The following is a 20,319-nucleotide window of genomic DNA, read 5'->3' on the forward strand; positions in this document are numbered from 1 at the left end:
TTTGGCTTTGTTATACATATAATTCCCTGAAAAGAAAGCTGTTTATTACATAACATGAGCAAGGAATTTGGGTTTAGTTGTGTTGCTCTCAAGGCATGGTTCATGTGGAGATTTAATTAAAGAAGAATAATTCCTCTGTGTAGAGTATGACATATCCCATGACTGTTACCTCTACAACCATGCTTCCCATAGTCTGCCACTTAGAGTCAAGAAACAGTTAATCTTTACAAAGGTAATTCTTCTAAACTGTCTGGATTAAATTAAAAAATTTAAAAATCAAATTTATAAACATAATATAAAAACAAAAAAGTATAAATAAAATAAATTACACAATTAAAATACACAAATCAATGATGTTATAAAAACAAGTTAAAGTTAGGAGACTAAAAGGTAAGCTAAGTAAAGCTATCTAAGAATAAAATACAAGACTAAAAGTTCATAAGTACTGAATAAAATAAATTAAAATTTCCATAAAAGAAAAAATTGCCAGTATCTTGAGAACTTAAATATATCAGAAGTTATCAGTATAAAATCTTGGCCTTACCAAACCTTAAATGGGAGCAGATAAAGGCTTCCTAGTAGAGCTCTTCAGTTGGGAGATCACCTAGTGGAAAAGTTGCTGGACCCACAGCCTATCTTAAGGGGCCTCTCATATCTCCACTGCCATAGGACTTGTACAGGGTTAGGTAGTGGAGTACAGAACATGCCCTTTTCTGTAAATAACCACTCTAGCTCTGCTCTGACCTTTCTTCATGACTCCCAGATGTTTGCAGGAATAGCTTATTGTCCAACAAGAAACCATGTTTGAAATTTTAAACATGTATTAGTTTGATTTTAAAGATTTACCCACCCACCAACTCCCCCAATAAAAGGAAGAGCACAAAATTTAGAGTCAGAGTACTAGTTTACTGGCAGTGTGATCTTTGGCAAATTACTTTTCTAAACCTTAGTTTCTTATCTCAAGTGAGGATTATGGTTATTGTATGAGGCTGTTATGAGATTGAAATGAGAAAGTGGGGACTCCTGGGTGGCTCAGGGGTTGGGCATTTGCCTTTGGCTCAGGTCATGATCCTTGGGTCCCGGGATCGAGTCCCACATCAGGCTCCCTGCATGGAGCCTGCTTCTCTCTCTGCCTGTGTCTCTGCCCTTCTCTCTCTCTCTCTCTCTCTGTCTGTCTCTCTGTCTCATAAGTAAATTTTTTAAAAAAATGAGAAAGTGTGTAAATCATTTAATTCAGGACCCAACATAATAGGAATAAATAAATCTATTAATTTATCTCCTAATGTGGTTGGAAATGTTAATTGAAATAATATTAATTTCTACCTCTTGGTCTGTGATGACTAAGGGAATACAAAATAGTGCTTGACAGAGGGGAAAACTTTGAGTAACCTTTATTCATTTCTCTTGCTTGACATGACTGAAGAGAAAGAGAAAGTGGTAAACTAGTGGAGGGGGTAGTTCTCTGTTTTTCTCCCGCAGTACATAGGATTATTTATTTAGACTTGCTCAGTGATGCATGTATAGCACAGTATATAAGAATCTGACTGGAGGCCCTGCTCCGTCTCCTTGAACATGCCTTTTCCTGAGACACAGAAGATTGTAGTTCCCCAAGGTCTAGACTTACGTAACCTGTTTCTTTATTTTCCCAAGGTGCATGGTCAAGATAACTGTTTTAGCTGTGGCTGTTGCTTCTTACTATCTTTTCCTAGTCAAGTGTTCTGTCTTTTCTCTTTAAAATGTTTACAAGTAAATGTATGTGAGAGGTACATCTCAACCTGTAAAACACTATTCTGATGTTAATCTTAAAAATAATAGAATGCTTTGGTTTCCTCTGACATTGTAGGCACTCTGGTTTCCATTATTGGAGGCAATGATGGCTCCTCAGAAGCTGTCTGGTTCAGCTGCGCCTCATCTACACCCTGAAGGTAATTACTTTTATCAGAGTCCACCTATACCATCACCAATTTTTATCTGCTAAGAATTATCATTATGATACTTTTTCCTGGTATCATATTCTTACTGTTTTTTTCTTAATGAGATCATGGTACAGTGTTAACCTCATGTGCAGTGCTTTCCATGGCACCAGATCTGTCATTTGTCTTGAATAATAATAGTAGCTTTGCTGTTACTTATCAGCAGTTAACTTTAAAACATCCAACTGGCCCTGGTTAGCTAAGCTTCTAGGAAGCTATATAAATCCACTATTTTCTACTCACTTGTAGGAAAACCCAAAAGCTCTTATTTTAAACTAACATTAATATTAATATTTTATTATTATAACAGCTCTGAAATCTTTGACCATGCAAGTTCTAAACAGCATGGCAGCATTTATTGCTCTTCCATCAATCTTGCAAAGAATCTTACAGGTGAGTTAAAGGGGAAAAAATTCAATGTTGATCAGTTTCAAATAATATTTTAGTTATGTTTAACAAACAAATTAAGCTAATGTTAAATGAGTCTCGAGAGTAATGCAGATGATTTTGGACATTGCTTAATATATAACTTATGACCATCATACTTGAACCTTTCCTGGTGCAGCATGAGTGTGGGTTTGCCTGGCGCACACTGGCAACCTTCAGTGAGGGTGTGCAGCCTTCACATGTCCACTGTGATCTTGAGAGTCAGATACATAGGCTCTCTATGTGCCAACTGGAAGGAATCACCATTTATTTACAACTAATTGTGATTCTTAGCGTAAAAAAGAGATAACCTACAAATTAAGATAGGCATTTCCTAATCATTGGTTGTAACTTAGGTTTTTTAACTCATTGTAAAAAAAATTTTTTCATGTCCAAGGCTCATCCCCATTCTAAATTCTACCCAATTTTGTGTCCAAAGCCTTGGTAGGAAATAACATTTCATCCTGTTTTCTTCAGCAAAAGGCCCAAACATTCCCAACATCATCAAAAGAACACTAAAAATACCCTATGATCTATTTTTTTTTAAATCTGTGACCATTCCTGGGGAAACAGCAGGAATTACCTTAGAATGCATTTTGTCTTCCTTCACTGTATGCAGCATAGACACACCAAAACAAAACAAAACATTGATCTTGATGCCATTGATCTTTATAATTCTCAAATGATTTTTCTCCCATCAAGAATGTCCCTGGCAGTTCTCTTTAAGACTCACCAAGCTCAGGTAGCCCCGGTGGCGCAGCGGTTTAGCGCCGCCTGCAGCCCAGGGCGTGATCCTGGAGACCCTGGATCGAGTCCCACGTCGGGCTCTCTGCGTGGAGCCTGCTTCTCCCTCTGCCTGTGTCTCTGCCTCTCTCTCTCTGTCTCTGTCTCTATGAATAAATAAATAAAGTTAAAAAAAAAAAAAGACTCACCAAGCTCTACTTGCATTGTATTAAGCGTCCAGGCCTTCCTTCACTGATACAGACTGCTGCTTATGTAGGCTCTCCTCACAGTTTATGTATCTTCACATGTATTACTACAATTGATCCTTCTTATGTGTTGGAAAATTCTTTGATATAGACAACTTATTTTATATCCATTTTAGAATATATTAGTCATAGTTTTTAATTATATGTAAAGTAGTATCTCAAGGCAAAAATAATTTATCAAGTAAATTAGAAAAAATGAAATCTTAAAGTCAAAAGTGGCTTCTCTCAGCATATGTGTTTTGCTTTATGTGGAGCTTTAACCACACTTGGATACATAAACTATAATAAACAAAAATCAACTTTTCTGTTGGCAAAAGCATGTGATTTTTAAAAATTTTGTTTTTCAAGGCTCCTGACTTGAAGGCTTTTGATATAAGAAAATCTTCATCTTATTTTGAGTTATATTTGCATTCATTTTATTTTTTAATTTTTTTGGCATTCATTTTAATTATATTCTTATCATTTTCTACCTTTAGTGGTAGAAAAGGTACCTTCCACTTTTACTCCCACTAGTCAGGAGGGTATGCTATTTCTTAAATTCCTTATCTGCACATTTGTGATTACTGTAATAATGACTGTAATAATGACCTTACATTTGTATAGAGATTTTTATTTTTTTCAAGGTGCTTTCACAGTATCTCATTTGAAGCTCACAACAATCTTTTCAGGTAGGCAGGGCTACTATAGAAATTTCTATTGATGAAGAAGGAAACTGAAGTGTAGAAAAGTTAGTACTTGGCCTGCCATTAGCGGCAGAACCTGGCTACCACCAAAGTCTCTCGCCTCCTGATTTATGCTCTTTCCTATTCTATCATGTAAGCTTTACAGTTGTTTCAGTGCCTGGTCTTTTGAGGAATTAACTAGTTTATTAATTATAAATTATCTTGTTTGGTTGTTTCCTGGTAGATGAAAGGCTTAGCTCTTGTCCTAAAAGAGCTCTTCTAAGAGACAGAAAATGTTCTGTTGTAACTATTCTTTGGGCTCTAAGCAAGTAATAGTGGCCATCTGAAGGATTATCTGCTGTGACCTCACAAAGGGTGATTGCAACTTCATCCCTACACTTTCAGTCCGTGCAATTACAACAGCAGGAACCTGACTGTACTAGATCAACTCAGGATGACCAACTGGCCCAAGCAGGGCCAGTCAGGAAATTTTAGAACTGGACTTGAAAAAGACAAATGAGTCTCTTTTGGGGTCTCTGTGTATGTAAGGTACAAAGTTCAGCAGCTGACAGTGACTACTTTCCTACCAAGTGGGCTAAAATACTAAAAAATAATAAATAAGTAAAATTACAGAGAGGAAGAGAAGAGTAAAGCAGACACTCAAAGAGAAGAACAGACAAGATGCACGAAGAAGAGAAGAAACCATGAGAGGATTCAAGACACGAAGAGAAGATAACACAGAAACCCTGGTGGCATTTGAGTCCTTCATTATAGTTCTTAAGGCTCACTTGTATTCCTTTGCTTGGATCTTTGAAACAGACCAGTATCTTTACAATAGTTATGTTTTTTAAATAAGTTAGAATGAGTTGGGCTTCTGAATCTATCTAGTCAAAGGAGTAACAATAAAAGTATCTGTCTGAAACAGACTGGGGAATTTGGGAAGATTTCCTGGAGGAGGAAATGTCTGAACTGAATCTTAAATAGCTTATAGGAATCAGGGGGAAAAAAAAAAACGAGATAGGACTATTCTAAGCAGAGTGAACTATATATACAAAGAATGTGAGGTAAAACATGGTACATTTGGAGGAGTTGCAAGTGTTAAATATGCTTGGAACATAGGACAAGAATAAAGGTGAGTCACGGAGCTGAAATTTGAGAGACTGGCAGGGACTATGTTCTTAATTGGTTTGTGAACCATAAGGTAGGACTTTGGATTTAATTTTAAAATTAGTAGAATCTCATCAAAGGCTTTTAAGCAGAGGAATAATGGAATGATGTTTCTCTTTAGAAAGATCATTCAGCCTATATGTTATACAGAATAAGTTGGAAGGGATCGAGAATGAAAGGCCTAGAAATACCCAGAATGTAAGAGGTATTCAAAGCTTGTAAATTAAGTTGCATAGAATGGCTAGGAGAAGATGGATTTAGAAATTAATTAATAGAATCCACTTGACGTTTAGAGGTGAGGGAATACAAGAAGAACTCATGTTTCATGTGACTAACAATGAGCAGTTGGGAAATAATGAGACTGGACTTTATGGGAAGAGGTAAAAGTGGAGACATAGACTGAGAAGTTGTCAACACAGAAGTGGTAGTTCAGTTCTTGAAACTATGTGAACTTTAGGAAGAAATGAGTTAGAAAAGCAGAAGGCTAAAAGTGGAGTTCTTGGAAATATCTAAGAATCAGATCTATTTACCGATTTTTATTTACCATTAGAACAGAAGGATCTTTGGAATAAGACTATACTTTGCTAGTACCCTATCACCATCACATAGCCTAGAGGCACTTGGCATATAGTAGGACTAAATATTGTTAGAGTGAATAAAAGTCACAGGTGGAGGACTTGATTCCCCTTTTGACCAAGGTGGAGTAACAGAAACCAGATTTATATCCTTGTTTGAAACCATGAAAAAACTGAACAAAGTATATGAAATAGTTTTTTAAAAACTGGATATAGGCAAAAGATCAGTGATACCTGAGAGATAAGAAACAGACAAAATAAGCCCTGTGTTTGCCACAGCTTAACATCTTGAGAGACTTTCTAGGCAGTAGTGCCGGAAGGGGGATCCCAGCCAGTTTCCAGCATATTCATTGCTTTAAGGAGATGGAACCTGAGAATCAAGAGCCTGAGGTGGCCAGAGTTTGCAGGCAAGTACCAGGCAAGAGAACTCTGGAGATGTACAGAAGGGCCCCCCTTTCAAGTATAAGTGCATGATCTGAGGAACCTATGTAGGCCAAGGAAAGAACCACCTGAAAGGATCAGAGGGAATAGTACTGGCGCTCACACAGGGCCAACAGCAAGACTAAAAGGACAGAACATTGGGTAGAATACTTAGAAGTACTCAATAGTGGGAAATAACCCTAGGCTACACATAACTCCAGTCATGCCTTGAAAATCTTAATAGCAAGACCTAAAAGGATCAGACTTTGCAAGTAATTTAACTACATCCCAGAACAAAGATTAAGAATACTTTTAGGAATACAAAAATATCCAGGTCCCAACAGTATAAAATTTATAGTCATTATAGGACATTGAATCAGAAATTACAACGTATTCAAAGAAGTTGGAAAATGAAACCCACATATGACATTGGATATTAGAATTAGCACACAAGGACACAAAACAGAAAAAAAGATCAGTGAATTTGAAGACAGCAATACAGACTACTCAAAATCAAACAGAGAAAAGTAAATTAGGAAAAAAAAATCTGTGAGCTCTGGGACAATTTCATGTGGCCCAAAATATGTGTCCTTGGAATCCTGAAAACAGGAGTCAGGAAAAAAAAAAAATACTTGAATTATTGGCTGAATATTTTTCAGATTTATTGAGAATTATTAGCACACAGATCAGTAATCCCAAACCTAAGCAATATGAGGAAAGCTACAAGGCATATCATAATTGTTCAAAAGCAGTGATTAACAGAAAAGCTTAAAAGCAGCCAGAGAAAAAAGAGGAATAAAAATAAATGTTTCTCCCAAACAATTTTAACCACTTTGACCTCATTGACATTGACATATCAATTATAACAGCAGAATACACATTCTTCTCAAGTTGTACATGGAATGTTTACCAAGATAAACCATACTCTGGGTTATAAAGTAAGTGTCCATAAATCCAGTGTTTTGGATTTTAACCATTCTAATAGGTGTGTAGTGGTCTCATTGTTTTAATATGCAGTTCCCTAATGAACAGTGACATTGAACATCTTTTCACATACTCATTTGCCAACTGTGTATTCTCATTAGTTGGATTGTTTGGGTTTTTTTTTTAATTGTTTTAAGAGTTCTTTGTATATATTTATACACGCTTTTTGTCAGATACGTAGTCCACATATTTCTCCCAGTTCATTCTCTCAATAGTGTCTTTTCATAAAGCAGAAGGTTTTTTTTAATTTTAATGAGGGTTTTTTTTCCATGGATTGTGTACTTATTTAGTGTTATATCTAAAAACTCATCATCAGACACAAAGTCACCTAGATTTTTTTTTTCCATATTCTAGAAGTTTTCTAGTTCTGCATTTTACATTTTAGGTCTGTGATCCATTTTGAGTTAATTTTTATGAAAGATGTAAGATTAGTGTCTAGAGTCATTTTTCTACATGTGATGTCCAGTTGTTCCAGCACCGTTTGTTGAAAAGACTATCCCTTTCTTCATTGAATAGCCTTTGCTCAGTTGACTTATTTATGTGAATTTATTTCTTTTTTGTGTGTGTGTGTGAATTTATTTCTAAGTGCTCTGTTCTTTTCCAGTGATCTGTTTGTTTAGTCTTTTGCCAGTACCAGATTATTTTCATTATTGTAGCTTCATAGTAAATCGGAAAGTCAGGTAGTATCAGTCCTTTGACCTTGTCCTTCAGTATTGTGTTAGCAATTTTGGGTCTTTTTCTTTCCATATAAACTGTAGAATCATTTTGTCTGTATCCACAAAGGAACTCACCAGCATTTTGATTGAAATTGTCTTTGTCTGGTTTTATCTAGGTAATGCTGGCCTCATCAAATGAATTAGGAAGTATTCCCTCTGCTTCTATTTTCTGAAACAGATTGTAGAATATTGGTGTAATTTCTTCCTGAATATTTGATAGAATAAACCAGTGAAACTGTATGGGCCTAGTGCCTTTTATTTTGAAATGTTAATGTTTATGGATTTCGTTTGGTTAAGAGACCTGGGCCTGTTTATTATCTATTTCTCCTTGTGTGAGTTTTGGTAGATTGTGTCTTTCAAGTTGATCCGTTACATCTAAGTTATCAAGTACTCTAACCAGGAGTTTTTAATGTTCTTAGGTTTTGAGGGTTTTCTGTGTTCTTTATTTAATCTTGCCCCTTATCATTATGTTTTCATCAGTCCCAATTTTCAGTCCACTTTTAAGTGTTCTCCACTAGAATATTTTCTAGATTATTTCCTGAGTTGCAGCACAGTGTACATAGAACAAAGTACATACTCAATAAATCTTAGTACGTTCAATCACTTCAGCAGTAGTCCTCAGTTCATAAAGCACTTTTGTGTTCTTTATCTCCTTTGACCTCTATGTGCATTAATCTGGGAAAGTAGTGAGATTCCCGTGTTGCTCATGGGGAAAGTGCTACTCATGTTAAATACCTTTCCTTAGTTTACTCAGTTATTAAGTGGCCATAGCTGGAACATGACCCTAGCTGTTCTAACTCCACATTTTAGGCCTTCTGTACCTAACATCCGCCCTGGCGTATTTTAGATCTGCCTTTATCAAGTCCCCTGGAGAGAAGAGAGGAAGTAACAGTTCCTTAGACGAGCCCTTGCTGCTTAGATAGCTACTGTTTTTCCGAGGGAGACGTTCTCATGGTAGGAGGTTCTCAGGGATCATCTTGACCTCCAAATGTCTATTCGGATCGATGCCAGGCACCTGAATCGTGCAGGCACGATTCCATAAACAGTAGATGATAAGTGAGTTGAGTGTTTTTAAGGAACTATATTTATGTTTCAGATTCTGCCTTTCACAGCTTGCTTTTATTGAGCTTTACTCTACGGCAGAAAGTAACTCTTGGCTCCTGAGAAGCTGTCTGTGACTGTCTTACTGAGGAAAATAAAGCAAACAAATGATTTATATGCTAACTCGCTGAGGGCATGATTCGTATTGTAAAGTAATGCTTGATTAGTAAAGATTTAAATCACAGGGAAAACCACATACATGCTGCAGTAGATCCCAGAAAGCAAGAGGGGGGAAAGCGGTCATCACACTTTTTCCAAAGAGCTCTCCAAAAACGAAGTTCATGTGATGTACCCAAATGTGCTTTTATTTTATGGTTTACAAATAAATTGAAGAGAAGCCTCAGCAGTTATTCATTGCTGAAGAATCTAACTGACATCTTTGGAAAGTAATTTGAAAAGCTAGTGGATTGTGTACATGCTGTGCTAGAAGCCTTGAGCTCCCTTTTGCACTCTATAATTTATATGTTGTCCCAGCATGAGGTAATTTTCATGATTTTGCCTTTAAATTATGCATATTAAAGTGAAATGTACTGATACAAATATAGACATGACCTATAAAGATTTCTTCCTTTTCTCAGAATTTAACCTTTTAAATGCCTTTTTATTCTCCAGACCACCCTTGTCATAAACAAATGGCACAGCTTTTCTGTGCTACAGCTATATTAGTGTGCTGAATGCACATATTACAGAAAATACTGTAATATCTTTTTTATAATAAGGTATTACATGTCCCTTGATATTTTGAGATATAGGTGTATTTATTAGGAGCTTGACCAAAAAGCTTAGTTGAGTGCAAGTTCGGAAGCATTAAAAAGGATCTATTTTCATGCAGAAAAAAATTAAAAATTATCTGGTGAATATTATAGTCTGAGTTGTTTTTCTAATAAAGATTAGTCTGAGATATCTAAAGTCTTGCCTTTTGTAAGTGATCTGCACATGTTTGACAGGTATCTTTACCTTAGTGACACATTCTCTAGCTGTGAAACAGAAAATTTCTTCTGAAGTGACGGTTTAATCCAAACTTGTAAACATGTTAATTAGTACATAAATACATAGTTTTTCTCTTCCTTTACTTTCTTAAGCATAACCTCAGCATCAGTGACCACAAATCTATGGCAATCTTATGCTGTGCTAGACCAACTACATGTAGTAAAAACTGCACCCACCCTCGTCCTCCAAGAGCCATCATCAGATCCTAAGAGAGAAAAAGGAAGGAAATACTCAGACTCTATAGTATAAGAGCAGGAAGACAAGATTTCTTCTCATATTTCTGAACCTCTCTCCTTACGTTTTTTCCTGCTTTTAAGTCTTGTTTTCACATCTGAACTCACGATTACTTTTAATGCACCAAAATTTTTAAAAAATATTTTATTTGAGAGAGAGAGAGAGGGGATATGTACAAGCCGGGGAATGGGGACGGAGTGAGCCAGAAGGAGAGGGAGGAGGAGACTCCCCGCTGGACAGGAGCTGGATGCTGGGGCTTGATCCCAGGGTCCTGGGATCACAACCTGAGCCTAAAGCAGACGTTTAACCAAATGAGCCACCCAAGCACCCCTAATGCACCATGATTTTAAATAGCAATCATTCCCTAAAAGTAACCAGAAAATGTTATCCATATTTTCCAGCAAACATTAGCTTATTAGTTTATTAGTGTATGTTATTTATGTTTAGTTATTTAGTTTATTAGTTTATACTTGAGAGACCAGTATAACATGTTAATTGAAAACATGATTTCTGGTGTGCCTGGGTAGCAGTTGATTGGGTGTCCACCTCTTGAATTTGGCTTGGATCATGGTCTTGAGGTTGTGGGATCGAAGCCCATGTTGGGGGAGAGTGCACAGGTTTCTCTTCCTCTGCTCCTTCCCACTGAATATACTCTTTCCCCCTAAAATGATTAAATCTTGGGGCACCTGGGTGGCTCAGTGGTTGAGCCTCTGCCTTTGGCTCAGTGTGTGATCCCAGGCTCCTGGGATCCCGCATCTTACTCCCCACAGGGAGCCTGCTTCTCCCCCTGCCTATGTCTCTGCCTCTCTGTGTGTGTCTCTCATGAATAAATAAATCTTTTTTTTTAAATCTTTAAAAAAAAAAACAACAAAACATACATTCTGAAGTATTTAGATTCAAGTCCCAATTTATCTGCTTACTAGTTCTGTGATCTTAGAGAATTTTACTTAGCTTTGCTGAGCTTGAATTTCTTCATTTATAAATGTTCTGGAAGGAATGTAATGATATGGCACATATAAGTAACAGCTATTTTCATCATCACTGTAGAGTTGGGCTCCCCTTTTTGGCATGGGAGAGTCGTTTATGTCAGACTAACCTCATATTAAAGTAATAGACTTGACATACTCAGTTATTAGTAATGTTTTAATTATAATTCTTAGCGTAGCCAAAGGTATAGTAAAATGAGCACACAAATGTGCTGATGGAGATAAAACTTGCATAATACGACTTTGTGGTAGAGCAATTTGGCAGTATATATCAATACCCATAAAAATCACCTTTGAATCTGTAATTCCCTTTCTAGAAATCTCCTCTTAAGAAAGAATTAGAGAGTGGGATGCCTGGGTGGCTCAGCGGTTGAGCATCTATCTGCCTTCGGCTCAGGTCGTGATCCCAGGGTCCAGGATTGAGTCCTGCATCAGGCTCTTTGCAGGGAGCCTACTTTGTCCCTCTGCCTATGTCTCTGCCTCTCTCTGTGTGTCTCTCATGAATAAATAAATAAAGTCTTAAAAAAATGAATGAATGAATCAGAGATTCTGACCAAAATTTACAGCATTTGATGATCATGAGTGGATTTGGGAAGGGAGAAGCAAACTTAAATGTCTAACAAGAGAATGGTTGGATGATGTGGAATTTTCATATGATTCATACTCTATGGCTGTTAGGAAATACTTGATATAGGAGACTGCTCACAATATAGTTATAAAAGCATGTAAAATACTCAAATTCTGTACACTAAGAAATATATCTTTCTCTCTTGCACTTTCTCTCCTTTCCCAGAAATAAGACTGGAAAAATGTGCACCAAAATATTGATAGTGTTTATTTCTGTGTGGCTGGATTTCAGTGTTTTGTGTCTTTAGTTTATCACTTGTTTTTGTACACCTCAGGGTTTTCCAAATTATACATAATAAACAAGTTACTTGGCATACCTCAAAGGAAGAGCAGTGGAGGGGAGATTAGGTGTCTAGGTATCTGTTGTTTGTCAGTAGTGACTTTATTGAAAAAGTTTGAAAAACTAAAAGCTGCTCCTTGAATCCAGAAACGAATCTCCTAAACAGAAGTCTTGTCTCCTAAAGCGATTTTGATGATAGGGCCCAAAAGGTGGCCAGATATGGGGAACAGAAAGGATTGTTGGACAGGTTCTAATATTCAAGTGAACATTGGTTTTAATGTAGCAGATAAGGCACGGAGAGGAACAGATGATGTTTAATATGGAGGAGAGGAAGATTCTTGCAGAAACAAAACCAGGGTGAACTTTATTTAGATTTGCAAAAAAGATTAAGGGGCTTGTATCACTTAAGTTTTAATTATTTATCTTTTCAAAATATTTATGATGGCCAGAGGGAAACCGATACACATTTCCATTGAAAGGTTCATAGAAAAATAAATACTTTGTGACTGTAGAAAAGTATTTGAATATTCAGGTTTTTCAGATAACTTCTATATTAAAGTAATTTTAAAATACCAAAAACAGAATTACAAATATTTGCAATTTTTTTCTAATTAGGATCCAGTTTATGGAAAAGGAAAACTTGGAGAAATCCAGGGACTTATTCTGGGAATGTTGGATACCTTTAATTATGAACAAGTAAGCTACTTTCTGTTTCTAAAGCTGTCCTAACGTCCTTTTTCTTTGCACCTGTACTTTAAAAATTCTTATCTATTTAATGGAAGTTTGGTAGATTGAAGTATATGCTTTTTAACAGTTTTTAAATCTCTTGACCTTAATATGTGTGTATACACACACACACAGATATTCCAATGTGGAAATGCATCAAATTTGGACTTACTTTATTCATTTGATTCATTGGCAATGTAACAAATTCTTTCTTTCCAAATGAAAAGTGTGAGAAACTTTCTGGAAAGATAACTTAATACAAAGATGTAACCCATGAAAAGAGTCAGCATGAGTGTAGAAGATTACAAAAAAAAAAAAAAAAAATTAAATGTTTTCTTTTAAACATTCTGAAGCAGATAATTGCTACTAACCAAAAATGGTCATCATTTTCCTTTAACTCAGAACTGCCTATAGCATTAATTCTCAATAGGAGCCAGCATGGTATACAGAATTTTTTTTTTTTTAAATGATAGAGAGGCAGAGGCACAGGCAGAGGGATAAGCAGGCTCCATGCCAGGAGCCCAATGCGGGACTTGATCCTGGGACTCCAGGATTGCGCCCTGGGCCAAGGCAGGTGCCAAACCGTTGAGCCACCCAGGGATCCCCCAGATTTTTATTCTTAGTATACTTCAAAGTGACCTATGAAGCCACCTAGGAAAAGCAATGTTTAGGCATGTTAGATATAGTATCTGCTTTCTTTTTTTTTTTAATAATCTAAAAGAAGAAAAAAAAAATGGGGGTGACAGAGCTTTTCTTAGGGTGTTTAAGAACTGTAGTTTTGCCAAGTATATCCAGTGAAACAGACACCCCTGCAGGCATGGATTCCGTGTTGGTAGACGGGAAGCTGAGTGCAAGGCAGAAAGCTTTTGCCAACTTTTTGAAGAGTAGGAAAAGATGGGGCTGATTGGAAAGAATTATAATGGTAAGACCATTAGACCTAAAAATTCTGCATTACAGATAAAATTAAAGGACTAGCAAGGAGGATGAGCAATATGTCTTCCCCTTTGGGACTGACAGCAAAGAGCCCAACTGCACATCTAAATGATATATGTGAATGTTGAGAATTAGATAGAGTATGAAAACAATATTTATAAGCACACAGAGCCTTAAGACAACTTAATGTGATAGCTGTGAAAATGTCTTTATGCGACATACTGACAGATGTCACAGTCTTAAGTAGATTCAAATGACTTGTAAATGCTGATCAGGAAAATGTGATCTCTCTGCCCAAGGGAGATGAAAACTGAGTAATGGCCATTAGCTTTTTCAGTGAAAGGTTATTTGAAATATTGCCATGGATGCAGTTTCTATTTAAAAAAAATCCAGGATTTTTTTTTTTTTTTTTTGGTTGGTTGTTATTGCTCTTTGAGTCAGAGGGAACTTATTATAGAAATGTAATAAATAAATAGGTTTGGGTTTATCTAGTCATTTGAAAGCCATCAGTACTGAATTAAGCTACAGAATAGCAGAGTACACATTTCTCAGTAGAAACTAATGACAGCCTTTTAATAAGTATTTTGAGAATCTTAATGTATGCAGTTGTCATTACTTGCACATCAAAATTAACTGCTTAAGTTTGGGAGTATTTGCTGTTTGTTTTATCAGTGTTATGCCTTCATAGTATGTTCTAACTTCAGTTGTTTGTGACTGAAAACTAAACTACTATTCCTCATTGACCCCCTCTGTCTCTTTCACTTAATGAACCACTTTTGGGTGTGTGTTTGTTGTTTTGGTCTTTCATAGACCCTGCTGGAAACAACTACTAGCCTTCTAAACCAAGATCTCCATTGGTCATTGTGTAACCTGAGAGCTTCAGTCACCAGAGGACTGAATCCCAAGCAGGATTACTGCTCTATATGTTTGCAGCAATACAAGAGACGCCAAGAAATGGCTGATGAAATCATTGTCTTTAGGTAAGCAAGGAGAAAGAATTGTTACACATGTGGTGTGTGATGTGTATTACCAGGCAGGGATACACGTGAATGCACAGCCCTAGGCAATCATTCTAGCAGTGAACAAAACAAGGCAAAGTTTTTGTCATAGACCTTACATTCTGTGTAGGTGTTGGAAGAATGTATGGGTAGGGGCAATAAAAGATGGACTCTGGAGCCAAACTTTTTGAGTTCAAATTCTGATTCTGCCACTTACCACCCCTGAGATTTTGGACATGTTATTTAATATCTTTACATCGTAGTTCCTCATCTGTAAATTGGGGTAATAATGATACCTTTTCCTTAAGGTTTTGTGAACATTAAATAAGATAAATTACATAAGACACTTAAAATTATGCTGACATATAGTAGACACTTTATAAGTGTTATAGCTTCTGTTATTATAGACACAGGAAGATTGGCACACCTGATGGTTGGAAGAGGAAGAAGTTATCACACAAAGAGCCCACTCACTCAGCACATACTAATTGAGCTCATACTGTATGCTAGGCACTGTTCAAAGGGATAGGGTACAGCATGAGCAGAACGAAGGATCTGTTCTCATGGAGTTTACATTCTAGTGGCAGGGGCAGACAAGTAAGATGCCTGATAGTGACTACAGTAGAAAAAAATAAAACATGTTAAGTGAGAATAGTGTTTGGTGTGGGAAGATATGTTATATAAAGTGATCAGGGAAAGCATTACTTATAAGGTGACTTAAGAGACAATTTAAAAATTAATAAAAATGTAATTACTGTAAAATAAAATATGTTGTAAAGGAATATTAGGAGCTAATTTCCAAAGAGTAATTTGGGAATGTCTCACTAGTTTAGTGACATTTGAATAAAGACCTATGGGAAATGGTCATGCAGTATCAGGGAGAGAGTGTCTCAGGGAGAGGATGAGCAAGTGCAGTAACCATGAGGTTGGAGCATAGTTGGTGAACGTGAAGAGTAGTGAGTAAGTAGGCTTGTGTTGGCAGAGTAAAGGAAAGGGAAGATGATAAGAGAGGGCTTCAGAGAACAAAGAGGCCAAATCATATAGGAACTGGGTCATTATAAAGAGTTAAACTTTTACTCTGAGATGAGAAGCTATTGGATGGTTTTGAGGATAGGTTTGACATTATCTGACCTATGTCTTAAGGATCACTTTGCTATGTTGAGAATGCACTACAGAAGGTCAAGGGTGAATGCAGGGAGACCAGTTAGGTTATTGCAGCAATCCAAGTAAGAAATGGCCCAAAGTGGTGGTAATGAAGTAAGAAGTGGTAGGATTCTGGGTATATTTTGAAGGTAGAGCTGATAAGATTTATTTAGAAATTGGATGTGAGGTGTGAAAGAAAGAATAGTCAAAGATCATGCCAAAGATTTTGACCTGAAAAACTGGAAGAATAGCTTTCTATTGGGATGTGGAAGGTTGGATGAGAGCCATGCAGTGGGGGTAGAGCAGGATAGAAATCAAGAATTTGGTTTGACACGTGTTAAAGTTAAGATGCCTGTAAGACATCCTGTCCACACATGGATGGTATTTTAAAGCTATGGAAACAAAAGTAATCACCAAAGGAGCAAGAGGAGCTATAGAAGAGAAAGAGTAGGGAAAGACTATAGAAAAGAATTGACTTCTGAGGTGGTCTTACGTTTCAGGTTGGAGAAATGAGGAGGAATCAGTAAAGATGACAGAACTATATTCAACACTCACTTCTGAGAGGTTCATTTAATAATCAACAGGGAATTTCTTTCTACAGATAGTAGAAGGATTTACTGTAGCACTGACATTTTCATAAATACTTAATTGAGTCACAACTGTTGCCTTAGATTTGATGAGGCAGGCCACTCATGTTGTTATTGAGCTGCTTAAATCATTATGATTTTCCCCAATTGCCTTTTTATACTATCTAAAAATATTTCATAGTTTGAGAAATGAACAGAAGTTCAAGTCATCTCCCAGGTGATTTGTAGTCAGAGTACTGTGATTCTTTTCCTACTCCCAGCTGAAGTGTACAAATATGTGAGTCTGGATTTTAAAAAAGAGAAGACAGCAACAAATAAGTTTCCTTTCTTACTTCTTAAATACACGGCAGTCAGTGCATTCCAGCATATTGGAAGTTTTTATCACTTACAAATACACTCTAACATAACATATGTTTGTAGATTTTATGATAAGGAAAAGTGCAAATTGGTTGCCTTCATTTTGCAGCTGTGGCCATTTGTATCACTCATTCTGTCTGCAAAACAAAGAGTGCACCATAGAAACTGAGGGGCAAACAAGATGGACATGCTACAAATGCAGCTCAAGTAACAAAGGAGGGAAACTAAGTGAAAATTCATCTGAAATTAAAAAGGGAAAGACAACCTCATCACAGGTAAGACTTGTTTTCACATCAGGATGTTGTTAAGTCTTTTCTTACCAATATCTTTTGGGCCTGGCCTCATTTTTCTTGTAGGCCTCAACAAATTTACCTCACTGGTATCCAGAGCATGACCTCTTCTCTTCAGCCCTATTCAGTATTTATTTATTTATTTATTTATTTTTTTTTACAGAAATCATTATTTTATTTAGAGGTGTTTCTATTTTCTGTGCCATTCATGATCAAATAGCACTAATCCAACAGAAATACTCAAGCATGTTTTGTTTTTAGGGATTCACAGTTTTACAAGTCCAGTGTAAATTATAATCAACCATCTCTTGATTGTTTTTTTTTAATTTATTTTTTATTGGTGTTCAATTTACTAACATACAGAATAACCCCCAGTGCCCGTCACCCATTCACTCCCACCCCCCGCCCTCCTCCCCTTCTACCACCCCTAGTTCGTTTCCCAGAGTTAGCAGTCTTTACGTTCTGTCTCCCTTTCGGATATTTCCCACACATTTCTTCTCCCTTCCCTTATATTCCCTTTCACTATTATTTATATTCCCCAAATGAATGAGAACATATAATGTTTGTCCTTCTCCGACTGACTTACTTCACTCAGCATAATACCCTCCAGTTCCATCCACGTTGAAGCAAATGGTGGGTATTTGTCATTTCTAATAGCTGAGTAATATTCCATTGTATACATAAACCACATCTTCTTTATCCATTCATCTTTCGTTGGACACCGAGGCTCCTTCCACAGTTTGGCTATCGTGGCCATTGCTGCTATAAACATCGGGGTGCAGGTGTCCCGGCGTTTCACTGCATCTGTATCTTTGCGGTAAATCCCCAACAGTGCAATTGCTGGGTCGTAGGGCAGGTCTATTTTTAACTCTTTGAGGAACTTCCACACAGTTTTCCAGAGTGGCTGCACCAGTTCACATTCCCACCAACAGTGTAAGAGGGTTCCCTTTTCTCCGCATCCCCTCCAACATTTGTTGTTTCCTGCCTTGTTATTTGCCCCATTCTCACCGGTGTTAGGTGGTATCTCATTGTGGTTTTGATTTGTATTTCCCTGATGGCAAGTGATGCAGAACATTTTCTCATATGCATGTTGGCCATGTCTATGTCTTCCTCTGTGAGATTTCTCTTCATGTCTTTTGCCCATTTCATGATTGGATTGTTTGTTTCTTTGGTGTTGAGTTTAATAAGTTCTTTATAGATCTTGGAAACTAGCCCTTTATCTGATATGTCATTTGCAAATATCTTCTCCCATTCTGTAGGTTGTCTTTGAGTTTTGTTGACTGTATCCTTTGCTGTGCAAAAGCTTCTTATCTTGATGAAGTCCCAATAGTTCATTTTTGCTTTTGTTTCTTTTGCCTTCGTGGATGTATCTTGCAAGAAGTTACTGTGGCCGAGTTCAAAAAGGGTGTTGCCTGTGTTCTCCTCTAGGATTTTGATGGAATCTTGTCTCACATTTAGATCTTTCATCCATTTTGAGTTTATCTTTGTGTATGGTGCAAGAGAGTGGTCTAGTTTCATTCTTCTGCATGTGGATGTCCAATTTTCCCAGCACCATTTATTGAAGAGACTGTCTTTCTTCCAATGGATAGTCTTTCCTCCTTTATCGAATATTAGTTGACCATAAAGTTCAGGGTCCACTTCTGGATTCTCTATTCTGTTCCACTGATCTATGTGTCTGTTTTTGTGCCAGTACCACACTGTCTTGATGACCACAGCTTTGTAGTACAACCTGAAATCTGGCATTGTGATGCCCCCAGATATGGTTTTCTTTTTTAAAATTCCCCTGGCTATTCGGGGTCTTTTCTGATTCCACACAAATCTTAAAATAATTTGTTCTAACTCTCTGAAGAAAGTCCATGGTATTTTGATAGGGATTGCATTAAACGTGTATATTGCCCTGGGTAACATTGACATTTTCACAATATTAATTCTGCCAATCCATGAGCATGGAATATTTTTCCATCTCTTTGTGTCTTCCTCAGTTTCTTTCAGAAGTGTTCTATAGTTTTGAGGGTATAGATCCTTTACATCTTTGGTGAGGTTTATTCCTAGGTATCTTATGCTTTTGGGTGCAATTGTAAATGGGATTGACTCCTTAATTTCTCTTTCTTCAGTCTCATTGTTAGTGTATAGAAATGCCACTGATTTCTGGGCATTGATTTTGTATCCTGCCACGCTACCGAATTGCTGTATGAGTTCTAGCAATCTTGGGGTGGAGACTTTTGGGTTTTCTATGTAGAGTATCATGTCATCGGCGAAGAGGGAGAGTTTGACTTCTTCTTTGCCAATTTGAATGCCTTTAATGTCTTTTTGTTGTCTGATTGCTGAGGCTAGGACTTCCAGTACTATGTTGAACAGCAGTGGTGAGAGTGGACATCCTTGTCTTGTTCCTGATCTTAGGGGAAAGGCTCCCAGTGCTTCCCCCATTGAGAATGATATTTGCTGTGGGCTTTTCATAGATGGCTTTTAAGATGCTGAGGAATGTTCCCTCTATCCCTACACTCTGAAGAGTTTTGATCAGGAATGGATGCTGTATTTTGTCAAATGCTTTCTCTGCATCTAATGAGAGGATCATATATGGTTCTTGGTTTTTCTCTTGCTGATATGATGAATCACATTGATTGTTTTATGGGTGTTGAACCAGCCTTGTGTCCCAGGGATAAATCCTACTTGGTCATGGTGAATAATTTTCTTAATGTACTGTTGGATCCTATTGGCCAGTATCTTGTTGAGAATTTTTGCATCCATGTTCATCAGGGATATTGGTCTGTAATTCTCCTTTTTGGTGGGGTCTTTGTCTGGTTTTGGAATTAAGGTGATGCTGGCCTCATAGAACGAATTTGGAAGTACTCCATCTCTTTCTATCTTTCCAAACAGCTTTAGGAGAATAGGTATGGTTTCTTCTTTAAACGTTTGATAAAATTCCCCTGGGAAGCCATCTGGCCCTGGACTCTTGTGTCTTGGGAGGTTTTTGATGACTGCTTCAATTTCCTCCCTGGTTATTGGCCTGTTCAGGTTTTCTATTTCTTCCTGTTCCAGTTTTGGTAGTTTGTGGCTTTCCAGGAATGCGTCCATTTCTTCTAGATTGCCTAATTTATTGGCGTATAGCTGTTCATAAAATGTTTTTAAAATCGTTTGTATTTCCTTGGTGTTGG

General features: G+C 37.0%; 1 protein-coding gene across 5 annotated transcripts in view; it reads left to right on the plus strand.

Moving 5' to 3' along the window:
* VPS8 (VPS8 subunit of CORVET complex) overlaps nucleotides 1-20,319 on the plus strand; it is a 257,257-nt gene that overhangs the window by 182,259 nt on the left and 54,679 nt on the right. For all 5 annotated transcript variants that reach the window (XM_072807706.1, XM_072807710.1, XM_072807707.1 and 2 more), the window contains 5 exons: nucleotides 1,844-1,925; nucleotides 2,284-2,366; nucleotides 12,746-12,826; nucleotides 14,600-14,769; nucleotides 16,984-17,149. In XM_072807706.1, the coding sequence (XP_072663807.1) occupies nucleotides 1,844-1,925; nucleotides 2,284-2,366; nucleotides 12,746-12,826; nucleotides 14,600-14,769; nucleotides 16,984-17,149 (582 nt within the window). The remainder of the gene's footprint in view (nucleotides 1-1,843; nucleotides 1,926-2,283; nucleotides 2,367-12,745; nucleotides 12,827-14,599; nucleotides 14,770-16,983; nucleotides 17,150-20,319) is intronic.

The sequence above is a fragment of the Canis lupus genome, chromosome 31 (genome assembly GCF_048164855.1).
Source record: "Canis lupus baileyi chromosome 31, mCanLup2.hap1, whole genome shotgun sequence".
NCBI lineage: Eukaryota > Metazoa > Chordata > Mammalia > Carnivora > Canidae > Canis > Canis lupus.